General features: G+C 38.5%; 1 protein-coding gene across 1 annotated transcript in view; it reads left to right on the top strand.

Moving 5' to 3' along the window:
* Nucleotides 1–5,472: 5,472 nt before the first annotated feature.
* The window catches only part of lck (LCK proto-oncogene, Src family tyrosine kinase), a 31,823-nt gene continuing 12,432 nt past the window's right edge, over nt 5,473–24,863 (top strand). Inside the window, exons 1-9 of the mRNA XM_073826412.1 lie at nt 5,473–5,682; nt 8,425–8,534; nt 11,416–11,491; nt 11,573–11,663; nt 11,874–11,975; nt 12,440–12,543; nt 14,784–14,933; nt 15,055–15,207; nt 22,545–22,724. Of these exons, the coding sequence (XP_073682513.1) occupies nt 8,436–8,534; nt 11,416–11,491; nt 11,573–11,663; nt 11,874–11,975; nt 12,440–12,543; nt 14,784–14,933; nt 15,055–15,207; nt 22,545–22,724 (955 nt within the window). The 5' untranslated portion in view covers nt 5,473–5,682; nt 8,425–8,435. The remainder of the gene's footprint in view (nt 5,683–8,424; nt 8,535–11,415; nt 11,492–11,572; nt 11,664–11,873; nt 11,976–12,439; nt 12,544–14,783; nt 14,934–15,054; nt 15,208–22,544; nt 22,725–24,863) is intronic.

Here is a 24,863-nt window from a genome sequence, read left to right as displayed (position 1 = left end):
GATATAAACGACTTTTAAAAGGCCAAGGTTTCACAAATATTATGCAAACCCCCTTTCATAAACATAAAGCATGATAAAATATTGAAATATTAACGTTATTTGAAAAATATTTGCTTATTTTAAACATATTGTTAACATATATTTCATTAAATATGACATGTTAACATTTTTTCAACCCAATATTAAAATTAATAAATTTATTAATATCAAAGACAAGGGACTTTGTTAATATTGCTCCAACGCATGTAATTTTACAGAAAATACGAATATAATAATATATTTTAAGAATAAAATTGAGATTACGAGAATAAAGTCAAAATATTTCGAGAATAAAGTCACAATTATGAGAATGAAGTCAGAATGTTTCAAGAATAAATTAAAAATTGCGAGAATAAAGTCTAAGTGTTTTGAGAATAATGTCGAAATGTTTAGAGAATAAAGTCAAAATATTTAGACAATAAAATCATAACTATGAGAATGAAGCCGAAATGTTTAAAGAATAAAGTCAAAATTACGAGAATCAAGTCAAAGTGTTTTGAGAATAACGTTGAAATGTTTTGAGAATAAAGTCAAAATATTTTGAGAATAAAGTCAAAATTACAAGAATTAATTCATACCAAATATAAGATTAAAGTTATAATATTTTGAGAGTATATTCTAGCCTTTTACGCATGCAAATGACCTGGATTGGGAGCACCAGGAAATTTGGCAAAGTATCAGCTTTTTTTCATTTTTATAGCAAAATACAAACAATATGTCTATTACAATACCTTTTTTAGTATTTATTACAATAATTTCACACTCTTAAACAGTAGCGGTATTAACATTACGTGACAGATCGCTGTCTATTATAACTTTACCATTTAACTCCAAGTTAATTCTTGTAATTTCGACTTTATTCTTGTAATTTTGATTTTATTCTCAAAATATTGCGAATTTAATCTCGCAATTTTAGATTTTTTATTTTTTAATGTGCCACTAAAATGGTGTTGTAAAATGCTGAAGGTGACAATGGTGATAAAAGCTACTTAGACATAGGCAACTAATCATTTTCTTAATTAGTTTTTAAATGTGCATGTTGCAAAGAAAGAGAGATTAAAGGGATCGTTCATCCAAAAAAGAAAATTCTGTCATTAATTAGTCACCTTCATGTTATTCCGAACCCGTAAGACCTTCATTCACAAATTAAGATGCGTCAGACATGTTAAGACATATGCGTCGTGGTAATCTCGATAATGGCGGCTGTTCCAGTAGAGAAGATTTTGGTGAATAAAATTCATTACTTTTGTTTTCTTTGCGATCAAAAAGTATTCTCGTATAACTTCATAAAATAGTTGAACCACTGATGTCACTTATAATGTGATTTCTTGTTTTCCTTTGTCTTTTGGAGTGTTGCAAGCTGTTTGTGCATAGGCTAGATAATATCTGTAATGTCTCAAACCCAAAGAGACATTTATTATAAAAGTTAAGACTCAGCCACGCCTTCCTAAAATTCTTGTTCAAACACGCCCCCACATGTCCACGTCACAGCGTGAGTAGATTAGCATAACACCGCCCATATGTATATGGAAAGAAAGAAGGGTAACTTTTAATGGCTGTAGTAGTGTTGCAGCCGCCATGTTGTGGAGACATAGTTTGTTTAATTGCGAAAGTGAAAGTATTGGTTAGCTATCCAAATGAGGACACAACTAGAAATCAGTGGTTAAATTATTTTTACAACACTGTTCCGGAACAGTACAACACAAATATTCAAGTGGGTGCTGCACAATTCATGGAGGACTGTTTACTGAACCTGGGAGAGCAGCTTTCAATGCCAGCTGTACACAAAGGGACTGACGGGCTGTAAGTATGTTTTCATATTTAAAGAATTTGCTACTGACTATTCAAACGCGAGTTTTGAGCAGTGTAGAGTAGTGCTTGTTGTTTCTCGTTCTACAATCGAAAATGCAGATATGGTGTTATGTTTATGCGATGCAACACAAAGCGTAAAATGACCTAATGCAGGGCTATTCAATTAGATCCATTTGAGGGCCGGATTATCGAACTGGAAATTTGAAGCGGGCCAAGGGGATGGGGGCCGTCCCGATCTTTTTCTAGGGGGCCTATACAATTACACTGAAATGCATTTTCACTAAAAGGAACTAATATTACCAACACCAACATCTATAAAAGGTTACGGTGCTGTCTGTCAATCAATAAAAAAAAAAAAAAAAATCACACATTTTTTTGTAATTAATCATGAATAATCGCATATTTATATATTTATACTGTCATAATTTCACAATGAACCTCCAAATTAAGGTAGATACAACAAAGTATTTTTAAATATGTGTTTAATAGCATCTTTTTACCAAGTAGCCTATTATTAATGAAGTATTGATTTCAATATTGCTACTGGTGACTCTATTAAATGAATTTTCTCTCAGTTTTACATATTAATTATGTCCATTCAACATTACAGTAGAATTGAAAGCCCAACATTTAATAGGCTCTGAAATATATAACAGCTTTAGGTGATTTAGGTGATTTTAAAACAATCTTCACATAAACTATAAATTGTATATGCATAAAATAGACAGATTATTATTGCCATATACTGGTTATAATCGATATTTTATGTTTTTAATTTTACATAAGTGTTTGTTTACCACAAAGTATATTTTGGCCATCAAGATAACATTCAAATTGGATCATAAGAGCTTTAAAGTGCTTAAAATGGTTGTGCAAAATGCTTGAAAGTCATTGAAAAGTGCTTGAATTTCTCTCTCAAAAGAATTTGAATGATTCTCACTGACCTTTCAGCAACCTTAATTCATTCTGGGCGAATTCAAACACTTTTCACTGGATCTCGCAGCACTGTGCAGTAACAGTGTCGCGAAATCAACTTTGGTTCCCGATGCTGTTCTGAGCTTGGACAAGTGTGTTTGCGTTGCGGTCCGAGCTGATAAACGGTCCGCGCTGCGCAGCTCAAATGTGGCGCGCTTTGGTTTCTCTTTCGCTTCGTTTGCCGTTTAATGTTTCTCATATGAAACAGAAATAGCGACCGCTCACAAAATTTAGTCGCACTGGCAGAAAAAATGCGACCATTTGGTCGCAGTCTAGAGCCCTACAAGCGCTTGTCAAATCTGCCGTCTATTGATGATGTTGCGATCTCCGGTAACGTTAGATTGTTGTTGTTCTTGGCTCTCTTGCTTTTCTTTTTTGGCTGGCCCGCCGCCTAGTGGACAAACTAATTAGTGCAAAAACCATTCAAGCCACCTGCTGCTCCCTCGGGCCGGACGAAGATGATTGGTGGGCCGCATTGGGCCCGCGGGCCGCCAATTGAATAGCCCTGACCTAATGAATCATTATAATCAGTAGTTATGTCCCCGCTTGATGCAACAAATGCCTCGTTTATAATAGGTTTTATTGTTTCTGTCTCGGCATCACAACACTGCTAACATTTCTGTCACACGCTTCAGGTATTCACTATTCAGCCAATCACAACGCACCGGATAGCTGGCCAATCAGAGAACACCTCGCTGTTCATCAACGATAAGTTTTGTAAAAATCTAATGCTGCGTCCGAAATCGGATACTTCCCTACTATATAGAACGCGAAAAACAGTATGTGAGGTGAGTAGTATATTTTTTACAGTCTATGGTAGTATGTCCAAATTCATAGTATTCGAAATACAGTAGGCGAGAAGTACCCAGATGACCTACTGCTTCCGCCCGAATTCTGAAGTATGCATACCATGGACATTTCAGGCTCCAGGAGAGTATTCGAAAAATGGCGGAAAGTAGAGACGCGGCGGATGTAGTACGTTTTTTGAACCTCAAACCGCGTAAACACATTGCATTACACCAAATACACAACATTTAGCAACATATGACCCCTTTAATGACGTTTTACTATGTTTTTGTGCTTTGACCGTGGTAGAATCATTGCTGTCTATGGAGGCTCAGAGAGCTCTCGGATTTCATCAAAAATATCTTAGTTTGTGTTCCGAAGATGAACCAAGGTCTCACGGGTTTGGAATGACATGAGGGTGAGTAATTTTGGTAACTGAATGACAGAATTTTCATTTTTGGGTGAACAATCCTTTTAACATCCATCCCAAAACTATATGCATATTTGTCGATTAGTTCTTCTGTTAAAAGACGTTAAATATATTTAATCTGTTAAATTTCCCACAACTCTCCTAGCACCCCCTTGTGGTAGGCCTACCTAGGGTTCCTAAGACCCCAGTTAGAATTTTTTTTTTAGCATGGATACACAATCTAAAAGCATCAACTGAACATTTTCTCTCACACGAGATGCAATTGTAAACATGTAACTAACTGTCTGTTAAGATGATGTGCCCCCCTCAACATCACCTCTCCCTCAGCCCTCCCTCTTCTCAACCACAAGACCCCCAAAGAATGGAAAAAAAACCAAGCCATTGTTTCAGCTGTTTACTCAAACTGACAGCTATTAACAAAACATGAAATCCATCCAGGATACGACTTCTATAATCCTTCTAATGTGGTCCATCTGAGGAGGATCTGATTGAGTAACAGAAATATATAAGTGATATATTCACTATTAATCCCCCACCTCTAAAACCACAATAAAACACCTTTTTCTGCTGCGATCACCGGACTCACCACATAAAAAGCCTGGTCAGAAGTTTCAGTTGCGTGGGACGGCTCAAATCAAAATAAATACAAATGACAGAGCCGGCTTAGGCGTAAGTGTCTAAATTAAGATGAGTGTTCCTGCAGTAGAAAACTTAAGAATGTACCTCATTTCCTTTGAATGTTCGGGCTGTGACTTCCTGCAAGAGCATGCACTATTTGCAGACTGATGCCACAACAAAAGTGTGCGGTCTGCTCAGAAAGAATGAGAAGCAGAGAGGTTTAAGACACAGATAATGACAAGAGACGTGAGCATCACATCCAAGTAGCTAGTTACAAAATGTCAAATTTACCTCAGAAAAATCATATTGCATATTAGTTTTATTTTCTGCTGTGTGTGGGTTTGCACATGTATGTTCACACATGTGAGAGGCCTACTTTCTAGCAGAGCATTGACATTCGATTTAATGTAAACTTGAGGCCTTAATGTTATAACATGCACAAATGACTGAACTTTTAAGCTTGAATATTCAAATGTAGTTTTGTGGCTCTTTTTAGTACAAGTACAAGCCAAAAAAACGTGAGTGCCGTTAAAGTTTCCGCTCTTTGACATCATGGCGCCACAAAAGCAGGTGACAAGTGGAGTCCTGACCCAGAATCCTTCACTCCAATGACACCAGCTGCTCAGAGCAGAGTGCACCTGCTGAAAAATTTTAAATATCAGCTCAAACACCTCAACGACAGGAAGCTCTATCATCAGCTAGCTCTGCACCACTGTGGTGTGTGTGTGTGTGTGTGTGTATGTGTATGTGTGCGTGTGAGCGTGAGTGATGCCTTTGCAAATGATTTGCCTTTGTTAAGGTGGGAAGTCAGACTGTGACGTGACTTAAACAGCCTTGACACTTCAGCGACACATGTCTTCGATACACACCGAAGTTTTAGAGATCTTGTTGGTTTGGTTGTAATCTTTGTTTAGTTGCTATCCGGGTAAAATGTGTTCTTCATAAAATCTAAAGCTGAAGAGATGACAATGCCTTCTGAACTGGCCCATCACTGATATCAGCATCTTCTGTCAACAGAAAAGGTAGGTTTTATCAACTAGGAACTACTTTTTCTTTACTTAAAACAAGGCCAAGATGAGTTTTAATGAGTATTCAGGTCAGTAAAAGTATCTGTTTTATATCAATAAGTGATTGGATGAAACTTTAGAAGCAAAATCCAAAGCCTGAGACAGTCTGAGATGGAGCAGAGGGAAGTATCTTAAAAATTATTTTTGTAAGGGTTAAGATATAAAAAAGAAAATAAATCAAACAGAGTTTCAAACTGAGCCGATACAATAAACAGAAAAACATTTCAAGCTTTCATTTACTTAAAAAATAAAGAAACAAACATAAATTATTTATGTACATTTATAAGCCTAAAATCTTGCGATTCTGATTTAGAAAAGCAGAAGTGAGAGTGTTTAGATTTAAATCATATCTATAAACCTATGCCCTGTTTAAATCGAAATTTATAGAATATTATTAAGCTGTCGGCTCCTTGAGCGTTCAAAATTCATTACATTTTTATGTAACTTTCTAAGTAATTCACAAAGGAAGTATGATAATATCATGTATATCATCACTGCATGTGTATTCGCATTTCACCTCAAGGCCAGTCAATAAAAATTTCATGATTTTAAATTTAAATTGCGATTCAATTGCTAGGAGTGTTTTATTTGGGACTGCATTTTGCCACTGGATTTAAATATTAAATCAGTAAAATATTTCTTCTCCAGTCAAAAGAAATGAAAAATCCTCAAAATTAACACTGGCGGATTTTTTGAAAAAGGGGAATTTCATAATTATTAGGTCGGAAAAACCCTGCGTTCTTACTAAAGCTGGCCTTTTTGCTAGCTACGCTGCCACTTTTAATTTTTATTTAATTTTTACAATAATTTTTTATTGTTTATTCTTAATCCAAATCAAACTATCCTGATTAATAAGTCAACACCATGTATAGATTTATTTGTGTAGGCATCAAACATAACATATGATATATAAAATAACGCAAAACCCAAAAGCTTGGTACATAATAGGCCTAAAGACGGTAAAATCTAAATCTTTATTTTTTTGGCTTAGCTTTAACAGTTTGGTGTGATTTAGCGAAGTTTATCCCTCATGTTTCAACCTCTCACCTTTTGTTTGTTCTTGAGCATAATGCTGATTTAGTGAAATATGAAAAACTTGTGATTGAGGCGGTTGGATTGCAGAGGCATTTGATCTGTTTGGCTTCGTTTCAAACCTATAAAAACACATCCTCTGTAAAAGTAGAAACTGGAGGCCTGAAACCCATCTGTCATCATTTATTCACCCTCATTTCATTCCAAACCTGTATGACTGACTGAAAAAAGATAATGTCTTAGTGTTTTTTCTATATAGCAAAAGTTAAAACAACATGGAGCCCACAGACTATCTCTTCTCGAAGTGATTAAAATCTCTAGGAACACCTGTGTCACACAAACATCAACTACGCTTCGTATTTCATAAAGCAATCTTAACCCAAAACATTTAACCCTGATGTGTATCTTTCAATTACACTGATGCTGGTAGGGTCAGGTTTACAGGGCAGAGGTCAGTGGAAAGTCTTGTCTCTTTTTAGAGATCCTGCTTTGATTTGGGCTCTTCTCCCAAACTGTCCCAGGAGCTCACAGTGTTCTCTTTGACCCAGAGGGTTGAGCTTTTCCTGACCCAACAACACAGTTTCTCACGGGTCCAACCCCCACAGAGACATACACATTGAGTTAGCACATTATTTATTTGCTTAACGGAAATGAAAATGCTTGTGGGTTTATGTGTTTACATATTTACATGTTTACTAAAGTACAGTTCATCCTTTCATACAAACACTTATGTACAGAGATTTCTCAAGCACTTTACTGATTCGAAACGCAAAACACAACACGCTCAAGACAACTGTAAAACGCACACACATGCATACGGATCAATGTAATCCAAATCCATTCGTTTATTCAAAGAAACGTCTGAGTTTGAGTTGGAAAAATGTGTCTACAATTTATAAAGAGGATTAACCTCCTTTAGAGATCTGATCCAGTATTTTTTATTTTTTGTAAACAGACAGAATTGTTTGTCCAACCCTAAGGACACATATTAAACGTCAGGCCCAAATGTAAACTGCTCTTTTTCTCTCATAAAAATGTGTGAGCAATCTTACACAAAATATTTAGTGTAACTACAGGAATAAAATTCAGAGAATACATGCTAATTGTGACCCCGGACCACAAAACTAGTCTTGAATAAAAGTACAAAAAATTAGCATGGGTATATTTGTAGCAATTTTTGTATTTTTTGTAGCCAAAAATACATTGTATGTGTCAAAATGATCGATTTTCCTTTTATGGCAAAAATCATTAGGATATTAAGTAAAGAAAATGTTTCATTAAGATATTTTGTAAATTTCCCACTTTAAATATATAAAAACTTTTTTTTTATTAGTAATATGCATTGCTAAGAACGTAATTTGGACAACTTTAAAGACGATTTTCTCAATATTTAGATTTTATTTTATTTTTTTAAACCATACAACAATGGAAAGCTTATTTATTCAGTATAAATCTCAACGTCCAGGGTCACAAATAGTGACAAATAGATATTATACAGTCCATAATGTCAAAACATATTTATTGTAAAATTGTATAAATTAATCAGTTGGTTAATTTAGCCACTGCCTCGAACACTTTTATTTCCCTGAAGCTTGATCGATACCACTTACTGATGCACTGAATATATACATGGATATGCTTACATTTGTCACTGTTTTCTCTCAGTTTTAGCAAATATGGGGAACTGTGGCTCTTTCGACCCTGATGACGAATTTTCCTACCATCCAGATGAATGGTGTGATCAATGTAACTGCCCAAAGCCTCCACCCAGTCAAGTATGTATGCGTTTGCTGAGAATATTACGTGATAATATGCTACACTTCACACTTCTTCTTCCCTTCACATGTATATAGCAGCGTCACATCAGTAACCACAAAGATAAGTTAGGTTGAGGTAAACATTCGCTAGTGAAAAGAAATAGCTTTATCTGGCTAACATCCATAGCAACCGTGTAAGCTGCTCGAACTTTAGTATCCGAATCGAAGAGAGAGAAAGAAGTTATCGGAAGGTATGGCGACACAGCATAAGGAAATAAGTGCTTTCCATTTCCCCGCTTAAAATATTATAGATTTCACAAATATAGGCCTACATTCGAAGTCAAATGTTTACACACACCTTGCAGAATCTGCAAACTGTTAATTATTTTACCAAAATAAGAGGGATCATACAAAATGAATGTTATTTTTTATTTAGTACTGACCTGGATAAGATATTTCACACAGAAGATGATTACATATAGTCCACAAGAGAAAATAATAGTTGAATTAAAAAAAGACCCTTTTCAAAAGTGTACATACACTTGATTCTGCGTTGTTACCTGAATGATCCACAGCTGTGTTTTTGTTTAGTGATAGTTGTTCATGAGTCCCTCGTTTGTCCTGAACAGTTAAACTGTCCGCTGTTCTTCAGAAAAGTCCTCCAGGTCCCACACATTCTTTGGTTTTTCAGCATTTTTGTGTATTTGAACCCTTTCCAACAATAACTGTATGATTTTTTTCACACTGAGGACCACTGAGGGACTATTACTTTTACAGAAAGTTAAAACGCTCACTTGATGCTTCAGAAGGAAACACAATGCATTAAGAGTTTAAAGAAGAATTTAAAGATAAGGGTTAATTTGACTTATTTTGAATTCTAGGAAACATTAGTGGAAATGAAAAAAAAAAAAAAGATATTAAGGCAAAATAAGAAAAATCACACGTCTTCCTTCTGTTCAAAAGTTTTCACCCTTTAATGCATCGTTTTTCCTTCTGAAGCATCAGTGAGTGTTTGAACTTTCTGTAATAGTTACATATGAGTCCCTCAGTTGTCCTCAGTGAGAAAAGATGGATCTCAAAGTCATACAGTCATTGTCGCAAAGGGTTCAAATACACAAAAATCATGAAAAAAACAAAGAATTTGTTGGTCCTGAAGGACAGCGGTCAGTTTAAGTGTTCAGGACAAACAAGAGACTCATGAACAACTATTACTAAACAAAAAACACATCTGTGGATAATTCCGGTAACAACACAGTATTAAGAATCAAGTGTATGTAAACTTTTGAACGGGGTCATTTTTATAAATTCAACTATTATTTTCTCTTGTGGACTATATGTAAATGTCTTTTATGTGAAACATCTTTTCCAGGTCAGTACTAAATAAAAAATAACATGCATTTTGTACGATCCATCTTATTTTGGTAAAATAATTAACATTTTGCCGATTCTGCAAGGTGTATGTAAACTTTTGACTTCAAATGTATATTAAATGCTAGCTGTGCTGGGTTGTTACAAGACATTTAGATTGAAGAAAAAATCACAAAAAATCCAGTAGAAATCCGTTTGGAAGTCATTGAGTAATTCACACACTAAGAGGAGAATTGTAGTATTCCAAATAACAGTGACAATTCTATTTACTTGATATCATACGATTTCAGAATTTTGAGACTGCTGGAAAAAGGCAGGTTGTAATGTGAGACAGACAAACAGACAGAGAAGTCACTAAATATGTGGAGAGAAGATAGAGAAAGGAAGTGGTAGAGCCATTCTCTACACTAAAGAGATGCATTACAAATCTCTGTGGTTTATAACTCAAGACAAAACACAACAAAGTCGCACAAAGTGCTACACAATGCATTAAAAAAAATAAAAAATCTGCCTTTCTGAAACTGAAATGTAATATGTATGTTTTCAAGTGAAAATCCTGAATGCTAACCAAGACAGACAATCTCAGTAGATCTTCTAGAGATGGTTGACCACTGACCCCACACTCTTAAAACTGATGTGTTAAAAAAATAACACAACCAGTTTTATTCTTTAAATAATCTATGTGTCTAGCTAAGGTGTTACTTTTTTAACTCAACCAGTGTATTTTCTCTCTGTTTAGATTTTATACAGGGCAGTGTGTTACAATGACATGATTTGTATCACACATGCTATTTCCTGACCCAGTCTTACAAAATAAAGAATGCAATACATCAGATGATTTCTTAATCTGAAATTGCATGTTTAGTTTAATGGAATGTGGAAACACATTCCATTTCTTGTGAATAAAAGCTAAAATTTATTAATTAATTTAAAATTAATTATTTCAATCTACAGTATTCCTGACGTGGTCCATTTGCACTGATGTGACTCATTCTTCATTCAAAGGGGTCAACCCACTCAGAGTTACATAATCTGAGGGAAATGAGCCTTTGTGTCCGTAATCAGTTGGGGACTAAAGCTTCTAGCTAAATTTGAGACCCATTTTCTTCTGATTTGTTTTTATTGAAGTAGATTAGAAATTAAAGAGAACAGCACATGTTGTTTATGGCGTAATGAAAATGATGGAGTGTTTACTGTGCTTTTACTGTGGTAGTTGTTTCATAATAGCCTGTGAAAGCAGAAAATAAGAACAGCTCCACCCTGTTCAGGAAAGTGGCTTTGTGTGGTTCATGGCATTTGTAAATTGTGGACATTTTGGTGTCATAAAGCTCATTAGGAAAATTGCTAATCATAGTGAAATAATTGAAACCGCTTTCCTTCAGACATTTTGATTGCTTTTTTAATAATTATGTGTTTTGATAATAGTAATTGCCATAACTGTTCTGTTATAAACACAGATATAATTACAGTCAGCTTTATAGCTCTAACCATACTTTTTGTTCATACTGAATTTTAACATTGTTGTCTATAGTCTCTCACACAGAACTTTGATCCTCTGATTCCGTATCCATCCCAGTACACACCTCCACCATCATCTCCTCTTCCAGGTTAGATGATACATTCAACATGTCCAACAGATATGCTTTTAATGAGTGTTTCACCTCACTGTTGTCATCTGTGTTTTCCAGAGAACCTGGTGGTAGCCTTATACAAATATGAGCCATGCCACAGCGACGACCTTGGGTTTGAAAAAGGAGAGAAGCTGAAAATCCTAAATGCGTAAGCAAGGCCTACATTCAAACAGTCTAACAATCGCAGTAGATCATCTAAACATGGTTGACCACTGACCCTCACTGATTCAAGAAGCTGATTTGAAACTGAGTTTTATCTTATTTAGGTTTAGATCAGAGACAGGGTTTCTCTGTTTCAGTTTTTTGTGCAGTTTCAAGATGGTTTAAACTGTAATGTATGTGTATGTGTGTGTTTTAGCGATGATCCTGAATGGTTCATGGCAGAGTCTCTGTTTACCGGGCAGAGGGGATACATACCACAGAATTTTGTAGGGAAGCTGAACAGCATGGAGACAGAACCGTAAGTATACGCATATGAACATACAATCGTGTATACCTAAAAAGAATCCGGCACAATTAAATATATTTATGCATCTCAGCTGCTGTGGGTTTCTAAACAGAGAAGATCAAATCAACCTCCTCACAGTGAAATCTGGGAAATACCGCCAGATATATATGTGGTTGAAAGTGTGATTCATTTAGGGTACCCCTTCCTACTTATGACAGATGATTACGGGGTGTCTGTAATGGAAAGAGTAGCAAAAAGCAAAAAATACTCCCACAAATCACACAAGTTTCTAAATGTCACTACTGAAGTACCTGCTGGCGCCACATTTCTGCTTGTTCAAGTTAAATTTCTCATCGTGGGAGGAGTGAAACGCCCCACCCTTTTTCTTTTAAACAACTGAAATACAAAAAAAGAATCCAAATGAGATAATTAATGAGTCATATGCATAAGAAAATGATGATAATGCTGTGTTGCAGGTGGTTCTTTAAAAATCTCTCCAGGAACGATGCCATGAGGCAATTACTGGCCCCCGGTAACACGCAAGGCTCCTTCCTCATCAGAGAGAGTGAGACCACACCAGGTATGAAAAAATGCGTTTCTCCCCACACAACAACAAAAACAAACACAGAACCATAAGGGCGCATCAGACAGTGCTATCACATTACAATACTGGCTCAGATTTTTTTTCTTGTGTAGTAAGTATAATTTTTTTTTTTAAATCAAATGTAAATTCATGTTCCAATTTATGTGAGTAACAATTTAAACAATATATTTTATTTGTGAACTTATGTTTAGCTATTCTTTTTAATAGTTAACTTTTAAAAAAAAATTTTTTTCGTGAGATTTACTTTTAATTTCACCAAGCTTGTTACTCACTAAAAACTCCCACAGATCATGTTTTAATGGCATTTTAAGTCTTATTTTGATGTAACAAAGTGGTTATATCTAAGTGTGTGAGTTGTTTACTAAATAAAGAAATAAAAGAATGAAAGCCATTAACGCCATTATATTGTTCATGCCAGGGTTTGTACAATGTGTTTGAAGTACTTGAATTTGACTTTTTGAAATTTAAGGCCTGGAAAACCCTTAAAAATAGCAATATTCCCGAAGAGGTACTTGAAAAGTGCTTAAATTATTAAAAAGACATTAAATCTATGAAATAAGTCTTTAATTTTTTTAATAAGGACAGATCTTTTAATGGAAAATTCATGGGTAATTCCATGCAAATGTCAACCTTACCATGTAAAAAAAAATTAACCAAAGGTTTTTACTATACTGATAGCACAGATGTCAACATTTAGTGGTTCAAATACCCATGTGAGGGCTCTCTAAACATTTTTAAGTGCTATTTTCAGGCTTGTCACATCCATAACAGTACATATTCCTCATAAATAGACACATCCAAAATCAAAATAAAGTAACAATTATATGTTCTGTGAAGAGCCATGGCTTCTCTATTTGTTGGGTATTATTGTGTCTGGTTTGTGCATTTTAATTCACAGAAATTATGTTGTCTCTCAAAAACTGTGTCCTTTTTTGTCACATCCATAACGCATGATTATTTCCTTTTTAACATAGAAAACTCATGCATATACTGATATTTTTCTGATGTTTAGACTCTATCAACTAGGGTTTATTAAAATATAAACAGATGGTTTGGTATATTGGTAACCCATACATTCTCTAAGCATCTATAATGCAAAACGTTGCATCCATCCAACGCTGGATTTGCCGACATGCGATTGAAAAACATACTTTTTTTTTGCCTTTTTCTGTTAATGTCATAAAACTATCAAGCTAAACCAGCAGAAGCACTATGGCTGAATACGCAAAAAGTGAAACAGATTAATCAAATCGCAAATTACTTTATTTCATGATTTGGGAGTCATTCTATTTTGAACGGAACTTTGTGTATTGCAAATTATTTGATTTAGATCGGGAGTTTGCATATCGCAAAAACATTCCTCAAATGAAATGATTTGGGATCCGCTCTCCAAGTCCTGATCTGAAATGATGGTTTGGGAATCATTGTTCAGATCGGACTTTGGAGCCGGTTTGTGAATCTTTTGCCTTAGATCAGAACTATAGAGTTGGTTCTTGAATCAATCTGCAAATTGAATGATTCACACTCTGCGCTCCAAGTCCTGATCTGAAATGATGGTTCACTTGATCTGAAATCAGTGATGGTTTGTGAATCATTTGATTTAATTTGTGACTTTGGAGCACATATCGTGAATCATTTGTTTCAGATCAGGATTTCAGATTTTTTCTTAAACAGTGGAAACATCAAACCATAAGTGAGATCTCTGATTGACATCCTTGAAAAAAAAAGTAAGTGCCTGAAAAATCCTTGAAAATGTTCAATTTACAGTATCTGTATTAACCCTGTCATTCAGACTGATTCACGAACGTGGAATGCGCTCATACACGAGGCGGGATTTATTGCATGAACCAATCACAGCCGAACATAACCAGTCATATCCAATCATATCACATGTCTCGCGTGATTTTCCCCCATTCATTCTCAATTACCCCCACCAAACTGTTAAAACTCAGTGGGCTCAGAAGGAAGGCAAGAGATGTGCAGACTCCCTCTGGTACTTTACCTGCTGGTGTTGCTGTATGCATGTGTATATAAATAAATAAGTATTAAAATAAGTGAGAGAAAAGGCTGAATTAAAGAACATTTTCTTCATGTCACTAACTGTAAAATGACTCTAAACTCCAGTCTAGAAATTCTCATTGTTATGAAGGTGGATGTGTGAATGTATGTCCAATTGGCAGCAGCCTCTGACTTTTCCTGTTGTTCTGGCACCTCAGGTAGTTTCTCCCTATCCGTGAGAGACCTGGACCACACACAGGGTGACATCATCAAGCACTACAGAATCCGCAACCTGGACGCCGGCGGATTCTACATCACCACCAAGATCTCCTTCAATAGCCTCTCAGAGCTGGTCAAACATTACTCACGTATGTTCAAGCACTCATATATGCCTTCACAAAAGACATAAGAACAGTTCAGTCACTGTTTATAAGAGCTCAAATGTAGTCTGTTTGAAGAGATAACACAATTTATCTTTTTTCCGTTTAGGAGAGGCCGACGGACTTTGTACTCGCCTGGTGAAGCCTTGTCAAACCCGAGCCCCTCAGAAGCCCTGGTGGCAGGATGAGTGGGAAGTCCCCCGTGAGTCTCTCAAACTGGAGCGCAGACTTGGGCAAGGGCAGTTTGGTGAAGTATGGATGGGTAAGAATTGTTTAACTTCTTAATTCTCAAATTGAGATTCATTGTGTAAGACTTGAAGAAGCTACAAAGTTGTTGATGAATAAATATAAAGCATGTTTGCACATATTTCTGAAGCTTTTAAGTCCATGTCACACCACATGGAACACCAATATAAGAGTAAACAAACAAAACAAATGCATTTCAGCATCCAGGTGTTGTGCCTGGCCAGGTCTGCCTGTGCTTGTCTGGAAATGTTTGCAAATGCAAGCAAACACTGTGCATTGGACCATCATGAATGGGTATAGATAAACATGCATCTACAAGCTAATGTTCTGCTCTTACCAGAATACACTCTGAGAGTGTGAGAATGTGTCTCCGCGACCACCTGGCGAGTCAGAACTTTACATACATTAAGCTTGTTGGAATGTATGACTAATGTTAGGCACTAAAGACAGTCTGAGTGTTATAAATTAGCAGATTTAGCATTTTGGTAGTCTCATCCTGTGATCTAAGATGCTTATACACAACTGTGAGTGCAGACAGCACATCTAACAACAAATTACTCACCCAATGGTGTGCAATAGCATTCACAACTTTCTAAAGCTGGATTTTGGGTGGTGGAAGCTATTGTGTTTATCTACCTAGAGCAGTGGTTTCAGAACGTTTAAGAACCACTGATGTTGAATATTATGTTACATATTTTTGTTTAAATACCAACAGAAGACTGCAGTTTAAGGATTACAGTAGCACAAAATAGATGTGACCCTGGACCAAAAAAACAGCCATAATGGTTTCGAATTTTGAAATTGCTGAATAAATAAACTTTCCATCAATGTATGGTCTGTTAGGATAGGACAGTGTTTGGCGGAAATACAACTATTTGTAAAATCTGGATTCTGAGGGTTCAAAAGTTGTCCAAATTAAGTTCTTAGCAATGCATATAACTGAGCAAAAATCAAGTTTTTATATATTTATGGTAGGAAATTTATAAAACTTTTTCATATAACGAGATCTTGACTTAATATCCTAATGATTTTTGGCAAAAAAAGAAGAAAATTTTATCATTTTGACCCATACAATGTATTGTTGGCTATTGCTGCAAATATACCCGTGCTACTGGTTTTGTGGTCCAGTATAACATATGGCCTAATCTCTTAATCTCTTTAAATGTACCCAGTTTTCAAACATAAACAAACTACAGCCAAGAAATCATGCTCATCTTGTCTTGACCCTAAAATAGAACCATACAAGTCACATCAAGGCTTTCGTTTTAACCACTTCCTGTCCCTTGTTGCCATCGCAACCAGCATGTTTCCCTCACTGCCTGTCAGCTCCATGACTGCAAGGGCCCGCATCATAGTTGCCATTTTGTTTGGTTTATTGTCAGTGAATGACTTTCCTCGTTCAAATGAAAGAACCGTTTCATGTAGTGAACTGTTCCATTCATTAAACCGCATTCATTTTCATTTGTGATAACATCTCACAAATCAAGCCCATAGAAATAAAGTGAACCGGTTATCGGTGAGTCAAACATTGTGAGGCTAAAGAAACTTGGTGAAGGGAAACATTGAGAATTTCTCATAGATCAAACTCTTTAAAAAAACTCTTATACAAACACATTCTCATAATAATAAGGAGATAAATTTCACATTGCCACCTATTTCTCAACGCTTTTATATCAGTTCAAAACAATATGACTTTTTTGGATCTGTGGAGGACAAAAGAAGATACAGTTGAATTCAAAAGTTTACATACATCTTGCAGAATCTGCAAAATGTTAATTATTTTACCAAAATAAAAGGGATCATACAAAATCCATGTTATTTTTTATTTAGTACTGACCTGAATAAAATATTTCACATTAAAGATGTTTACATTTTTTAAAATTACCCTGTTCAAAAGTGATTCTTAATACTGTGTTGTTACCTGAATGATCCACAGCTGTGTTTCCCTTCCGGGAACTCCAGCTGCGTCAAGCGCTATGGGGAACGCCATTTGGCGAACCACGCTCTGAATATCGTGTGTCTAACCAATCCGAAGGAGGGAGTGACATCACAGACGGGGTGACGTAAGCGACCAGGAAGTATAAAAGCACATGCGACGGAGCCGGCGTTAGCTTTCTGTCATTTCAGCGAAGCGCTCTGTGTGTTGTTTGTCTGATTATCACTCCTTTTTTGTGCAAGTTAGCACGCCTTTTATTTGAGTGATAATGTCTGTTAGGGGCAAGAAAGAGAAAGTGAGCGAGGGCGAATCACACTTCAAGCAGTGTGTTCCTTCCTGCCAGCGCTACATTACTGGCGGGGATACACACAGCTTGTGTGTTGTTTGCCTGGGAGCAAAGCACGCTGAGTCGGCTGCCGCCATTGCGATCTGCTTCCTGTTCGTGTGCTCCGCTCCCGGAAGGCTCTTTTTGAGAAACTTAACATCGACTGGCCCGCCGAGAAACAACATGAGCCGCAGAAAAGCAGGTTAGATGAACGCTTTCTGCGGACAAAACAACCACCTCCAAGACGGAGCCTGCCTTTCTTCCCTGATCTCCATGCTGAGGTGTCGAGGTCGTGGGGAAAGCCGTTCTCGTCCGTCTGTTCATCCCCTCCTCAGATTACTATGGCAATGGGGCGGCGCTTGACGAGAACGGCTATAAGATGATGCCACGAGCTGAGCAAATGCTAGCCAGCTATTTGTCACCTGGTTTGGCATCATCTTTAAAGGCTCCGTCCTTGCCCTCCAAGCCGCTGCACACATCTTCAGTGCTGGTGGGCAAGGCGTACACGGCCGCAGGTCAGGCTGGTGCTTGTCTGCACCTGAGGGTCGTCCTTCAGTCAATCGTCCTTCGGTCATGCGTCAGGGTCACTGAGGGCAGCCCCTCCAGGGGACGAGCGGGTTTCACCACAATACACAGTGCCCGTCTCTCTTCGGGGCCCTCAGGAGATCTGTCAGCCACCCCTGCCAGTGCTACAGGGCAGGGCAGTCTCCAGCGAGCACATACCTCACGTTTCTCCGCCCGGCAACGTAGTGGGACTGAGGTACTCGCCGCCCCTACGGGGGCCTCAATTACAACCAGAGAGGCTGGTTCCCTATGTAGAATTTGTAGCAGCGTGGAAACTACTGCCAAATGTATCTATTTGGGTCCTGCATACTGTAGAAAGAGGTTATTACATCCAATTCGGCGCACAACTGCCGCCTTTCGAGGGGATTTTTCCCACACTTGTGAGCCCCGAGCAGGCTCTGGTTATGGAGCAGGAAGTAGTCTCTCTTCTGAGGAGGGAGGCCATCGAGGTGGTCCCTCCTCAAGACAGGGAGTCAGGGTTCTACAGCCGCTACTTTATTGTTCCCTGCGGCCTATTTTAGATCTCCGCCATCTGAACCACTCAATTAAGAGACTCAAGTTCAAAATGCTCACAGTCAGTCAAGTCGTGTCGCATATCAGGTCCGAGGACTGGTTCGTCACGATAGATTTGAAAGACGCTTACTTTCACATCTCCATCCTTCCTCAACACAGGAAGTTCCTGAGGTTCGCTTTCAGGGGCAAAGCTTACCAATATCGGGTGCTTCCCTTCGGGCTAGCCCTCTCACCCCGCACATTTACAAAGTGTGTGGTTGCTGCTCTGGCTCCTCTGAGACTCCAGGGTATCCGCATTCTGAACTATATCACCGACTGGCTGATTTTGGCCCAGACAGAACAGTTAGCGGTCCAACATCGAGATGTTGTTCTAGCACACATGAAAGATTTGGGGTTGAGACTGAATGGCAAGAAAAGTGTGCTATCTCCATTACAGTGAACAACTTATCTAGGTGTAGTGTGGGAATCGACCACGATGCAGGCACGAATGTCACCCGCTCGGATCGAGTCGATTCTCACGGCAATCAGAGGAATCAAGCTAGGCCAGCTTCTCACTGTAAAACAGTTTCAAGTACTTTTGGGTCTGATGGCAGCAGCTTCCACCGTGATACCGCTTGGACTACTGCACATGAGGCCCCTACAGTGGTGGCTCAAAACCAGGGTTTTTTCCCCAAGGGGAAATCCATTCCGCACAATCAAGGTCGCGCGGCGCTGTTTACGTGCCTTAGACATGTGGAAGAAACCCTGGTTCCTTTCCCAGGGCCCAGTGCTGGGAGCTCCTTGCTGCCGCGTAATGCTAGCGACAGACGCATCCCTCACTGGCTGGGGGGACGGTCATGAGTGGCTGCTCAGCCCGCGGTCTGTGGACAGGCCACCATCTCCTTTGGCACATCAACTGCCTGGAGATGCTGGCCGTGTTTCGAGCTTTAAAACACTTCCTCCCAGACCTACGGAACCGTCATGTGCTAGTACGCACCGACAGCACAGCGGTTGTATACTACATCAACCACCAAGGGGGTCTGCGCTCACGGCCGCTGTTCAAACTGGCGTACCAGATCCTCTTGTGGTGCCAAGGCAAACTGCTATCACTAAGAGCAGTTCATATCCCTGGCCACATGAATGTTCACCCTCAAGTAGTGAAACAGATTTGGGGTATTTTTGGTCAAGCCCAGGTGGACCTCTTTGTGACTCAGAAGACATCACAATGTCCCCTCTGGTACTCTCTGACTCATCCAGCTCCTTTAGGACTGGACGCCATGGTCCAGACGTGGCCGAGGCTATGTCTGTACTCTTTTCCCCCGATTGCTCTGCTTCCGGGAGTTCTAGAAAGAGTGCGCCGGGACGGGGTCCGACTACTCTTGGTAGCCCCGTTCTGGTCAGGTCGAACATGGTTCTCAGACCTGATCTCCCTCCTAGACGGCACTCCATGGGAAATCCCGACCAGGAAGGACCTTCTCTCCCAAGCGGAGGGCTCCATTCTGCATCCCCGCCCAGAAATGTGGAAGCTATGGGTGTGGCCCCTGAGGGGGCACAGCTCATAGCTTTAGGTCTCTCAACTGAGGTTGTTGAGACCATCCTTCAATCTAGAGCTCCCTCTACGAGGAAACTTTATGCCCTGAAGTGGAAACTTTTCTCTTCCTGGTGTAGAGACCACCAGTTAGACCCAGTCAACTGCCCAATTGGTACAGTTCTGGAGTTCCTGCAGGCCCACTTCTCTACAGGGCTAACTCATTCCACCCTTAAGGTTTACGTGGCAGGACTCTCGGGCTACCACACACCTATTAAGGGAACAACTGTGGGTAAAGACCATTTAGTAATTTGTTTCCTCTGCGGTGCACTGAGGTTGAGACCTCGGGTACGCCCCCGGGTACCTACCTGGGACCTCGCTGTGGTGCTTGAAGCCCTCTGTAGGCCACCCTTTGAGCCTATAGAGGAAGTCTCTGATCGCATGCTCACGATCAAGACCGCTCTGCTACTTGCTCTCTCTTCTTTAAAAAGAGTTGGTGACCTTCAGGCCTTGTCAGTGGCCCCTTCTTATTTAGACTTTGCGCCTGGTCTGGCCAAAGCATTCCTTTACCCCCGTGCAGGGTATGTTCCCAAGGTCCCTACATCCACACCACAGCCCGTCGTACTCCAGGCCTTCTGTCCTCCACCATTTCTGGAGCCTGACCAGCAGAAGTATAACTGTATGTGTCCAGTGCGAGCACTGGACACATACGTCCACAGAACTGCCCTGTGGCGTAAGACGGAGCAACTTCTCGTTTGTTATGGCCCCCTAAGAGGGGGTGCCCTGCATCTAAGCCTACTATCAGTAGATGGATCGTAGATGCCATCTCTACTGCCTATGAGTCCTCTGGCCTCCCGTCACCCTTGGGGGTTAAGGCTCACTCAACCCGAGACATGGCTGCCTCGAAGGCCCTTCTGGCAGGTTTCCCGATTCAGGACATCTGCAACGCTGCGGGATGGTCCACACCTCTCACCTTCGTCAGGTTTTACGACCTTGACCTCAGGGTTACTCCTGGTTCTTCTGTCCTCTCGTCCTAACCTGACAGAGACAACTTTTCCCTCTTGTTCTGGTATTTTCCCCAGACAGAGGTGTATTACGGCTCTTGTCCTGGCAATTTCCCCAGGCAGAGACCTATACTTTTGTGTCCTGGTTTGTTCACCAGGCTCATCCTTTTTCGCCCCTTGTTCTGGCTGTTCCCAGACAGGGACTTGGAATTCTGGAGGCGTGGGTATATTCGTTCCCCATAGCGCTTGAAGCAGCTGGAGTTCCCGGAAGGGAACGACCCAGGTTACGTATGTAACCCAGGTTCCCTGAGGGAACAAAAGCTGCGTCAAGGGCCACAATTCCGGCGTCCCTGGAGCGCTTGCTGTATTCCTAGAAAGCTGACGCCGGGTCCTTCGCACGTGCTTTTATACTTCCTGGTCGCTTACGTCACCCCGCCTGTGACGTCACGCCCTCCTTCGGATTGGTTAGACACACGATATTCAGAGCGTGGTTCGCCAAATGGCGTTCCCCATAGCACTTGATGCAGCTTTCATTCCCTCAGGGAACCTGGGTTACATACGTAACCTGGGTTGTTTTCTTTAGTGATAGTTGTTTATGAGTCCCTTGTTTGTCCCGAACAGTTAAACTGCCTGCTGTTCTTCAGAAAAATCTTCAGGTCCCACAAATTATTTGGTTTTTCAGCATTTGTCTATTTGAACCCTTTCCAACAATGACTGTATGATTTTGAGATCCATGGACTAATATGCAACTATTCAGAAGGAAACACAATGCATTAAGAGCTTTTTGAATTTGATCAGGGGAAATTTAACTTATTTGGTCTTCTAGGAGCTTCTGAAGCTTCTGAAGGCAGTACTAAATAAAAAGTCTGATATTTAGGCAGAAAAATAAAAATTACACATCTTCATTCAGTTCAAAAGTTTATACCCCATGCTCTGAATTCCTTCTGAATCATCGATGAGCATTTGAAACTTCTGTAATAGTTGCACATTACAGAGTCCCTCAGTTGTCCTCATTGTGAAAATATGGATAGTTGGAAAGGTTCAAATACACAAAAATGATGAAAAACCAAAGAATTTGTGGTACCTGAAGTACTTTTTTTGAAGAACAGCAGACAGTTTAGCTATTCAGAACAAACAAGGGACTCATGAACAACTATCAGTAAACAAAAAACAGCCGTGGATCATTCAGGTAACTAACAACACAGTATTGAGAATCAAGTGTATGTAAACATTTGAACAGGGTCACTTTTATAAATTCAACTATTATTTTCTCTTGTGGACTATATTTAAACATCTTTTATGTAAAATATCTTATTCAGGTCAATACTACCTAAAAAACATGCATTTTGTATGATCCCTCTTATTTTGGTTAAATAATTAACATTTCGCAGATTCTGCAAGGTGTATGTAAACTTTTGACTTCAACTGTAATTTGAGTAATGTCTCAGTGGATTTTTCCCCTTTAAATTGACACACAAACCTTTTATCCTCTCTCTGTTTATAGGGGTGTATAACAACAACCGTCGAGTGGCTATCAAAAGTCTCAAGACAGGCACCATGTCCATCAGTGCTTTCCTGGCTGAGGCAAACCTGATGAAGACCCTGCAGCACCCTCGACTGGTGCGACTTTTTGCTGTGGTTACACAGGAGCCCATTTACATCATCACCGAGTACATGGAAAACGGTGAGACGCAAATGCACTAACACACTAATGTGAACAAGGGAGGGGAGAATTCAATGGATTGACAAAGCCTTCAGGTCTAAATGTACTAAATGACTCAACCCTGCGTCCCACCTGAACTTCCTTTACAAAACACAGACACATTTATTGAGTAAACTTCTATTTAAACTTTCATGATCTAACAGGTCTGAGTAGTATCAGCCCGGTGAGCGCTTGTCTGAGTTTTGTTTGTGTGTGTTAAGCCCGCGGCAGTTCCTCACTGGTGTCCGCTCTGTGAACACAAAGCTTTCTCCTGGCTTTGAAGATATTGAAGGCATCTCAATACACATCCCTCAATCATCTGAGCGATTCTCAGCAGAGCAACATCAAACGCCTTCTTTGACTGTGCAGGAGTACTTTTGAGGGGCAACTTTTTTTAGTCTCTTTCACTGACCGCAGTCTTTTTATATTTAGAGACGTGTGGTCTGACTCTTTTACTTATATGGACGATTGCACGTCTATGAGCCTTTTCAAGTTTAACTATAATTACACATTCATTATATCTTTGTATAGCATACAATACTTACATTCCACCGTTTTTTTTTTTTTTTTGGAATTTTACTAGATTTATCAACAATATACACTACCAGTCAAAAGTTTTTATTTTTATTTTTAAGATTTTTAATGTTTTTTAAAGAAGTCTCTTCTGCTCACCAAGCCTGCATTGATTTGTTCCAAATTACAGAAAAACAGTACAATTTTGCAACGTTTTATCTCACAATTGTTTTTGCAATACTTTTTTCTCGCAGTTGCGAGTTTACATCTCGCAATTCTGACTTTTTTCTTAGAACTGCATCTTATAAACTCACAATTCTGACTTTTTTTCTCAGAACTGTAAATGCACAATTGCGAGTTATAAAGTCAGAATTGCTAGATATAAAGTCAGAATTTCAGGATATAAACTAATTGCGAGAAAGTCAGAATTGCAGGATATAAACTCACAATTGCAAGTTATGAAGTCCAGTTTTGAGGAGAAAAAAGACTTATATGTTCACAGAATTGCCAGTTTGTATCTCGCAATTCTGACTTAATAACTTGCAATTGCGAGTGTATATCACACAATTCTGACTTCCTTTCTCAGAATTGCGAGTTTAAATCTCAGAATTCTGACTTTATAACTCACAATTGCGACTTTATATCACGCAATTCTGACTTTATAACTCGCAATTGTGAGTTTATATCTCACAATTCTGAGAAAAAAAGTCAGAATTGCTCGTTTGTATCACACAAAATTCAGAATTGTGAGATAACAAGTTGCAATAACCTTTTTTTTTAATTCAGTGTCGAAAACAGGCTTCCATAGTTTTCTATTTGAATATATTTTAAAATGTAATTTATTCCTGTGATCAAAGCTACATTTTCAGCATCATTACTTTAGTCTTCAGTGTCACATGATCCCACAGTAATCATATTTAACAATTGAGTACATTTTTTCAGGATTCTTTGATGAATAGTAAAATCCAAAGATCAGCATGGAGCAATGATGCTAAAAATTCAGCTTTGAAATAATAATAACAGGAATAAATTAAATGTTAAAATATATTCAAATAGAAAACCATTATTTTAAATATAGTACAAATATTTCAAAATTGTACTGTTTTTGCAATACTTCATGAATAAACGTAGGTGTAGTAGGAAGAAGAGATTTCTTTAAAAACATTAAAAATCTGCTGTTCAAAAACTTTTTAATCCATTTATTTGATTAGAAAATACAGTAAAAACAGTAATATTGTGTTACAAAACAAAAAACATAAAAAAACAATTATAAGAAAGTTTAAAATAACAGCATTTATTTGAAATATATATATTTGTAACAATGTGTAAGTACATTTAATTTGATCCTTGGTTTAAAAAACTTACTGACCTCAAATGTTTAAATAGTAGTGTAGCCTAAATGTTCAAGATTACAGAGGGACTGAATGTATATCGCTCAACCACTAATCTGAATATTTGAGGGGACCCCTCAATATCTAGGCTAGTCACAGCCCTGATGTTTATTCCCTTATAGTGTCTGGTGTTTAATCAAACAAGCTGATTCATGCCTGTCATTGTTCACTAAGAGGTTTTGACGTCCTTTGTAACCCTCTTGTGAATGGCATGCAG

Source organism: Garra rufa, chromosome 21 (genome assembly GCF_049309525.1).
Source record: "Garra rufa chromosome 21, GarRuf1.0, whole genome shotgun sequence".
Taxonomy (NCBI): Eukaryota; Metazoa; Chordata; class Actinopteri; order Cypriniformes; family Cyprinidae; genus Garra; species Garra rufa.
Note: the sequence above shows the minus strand (reverse complement) of the source record. Positions and strands in the feature narration are given on the sequence as shown.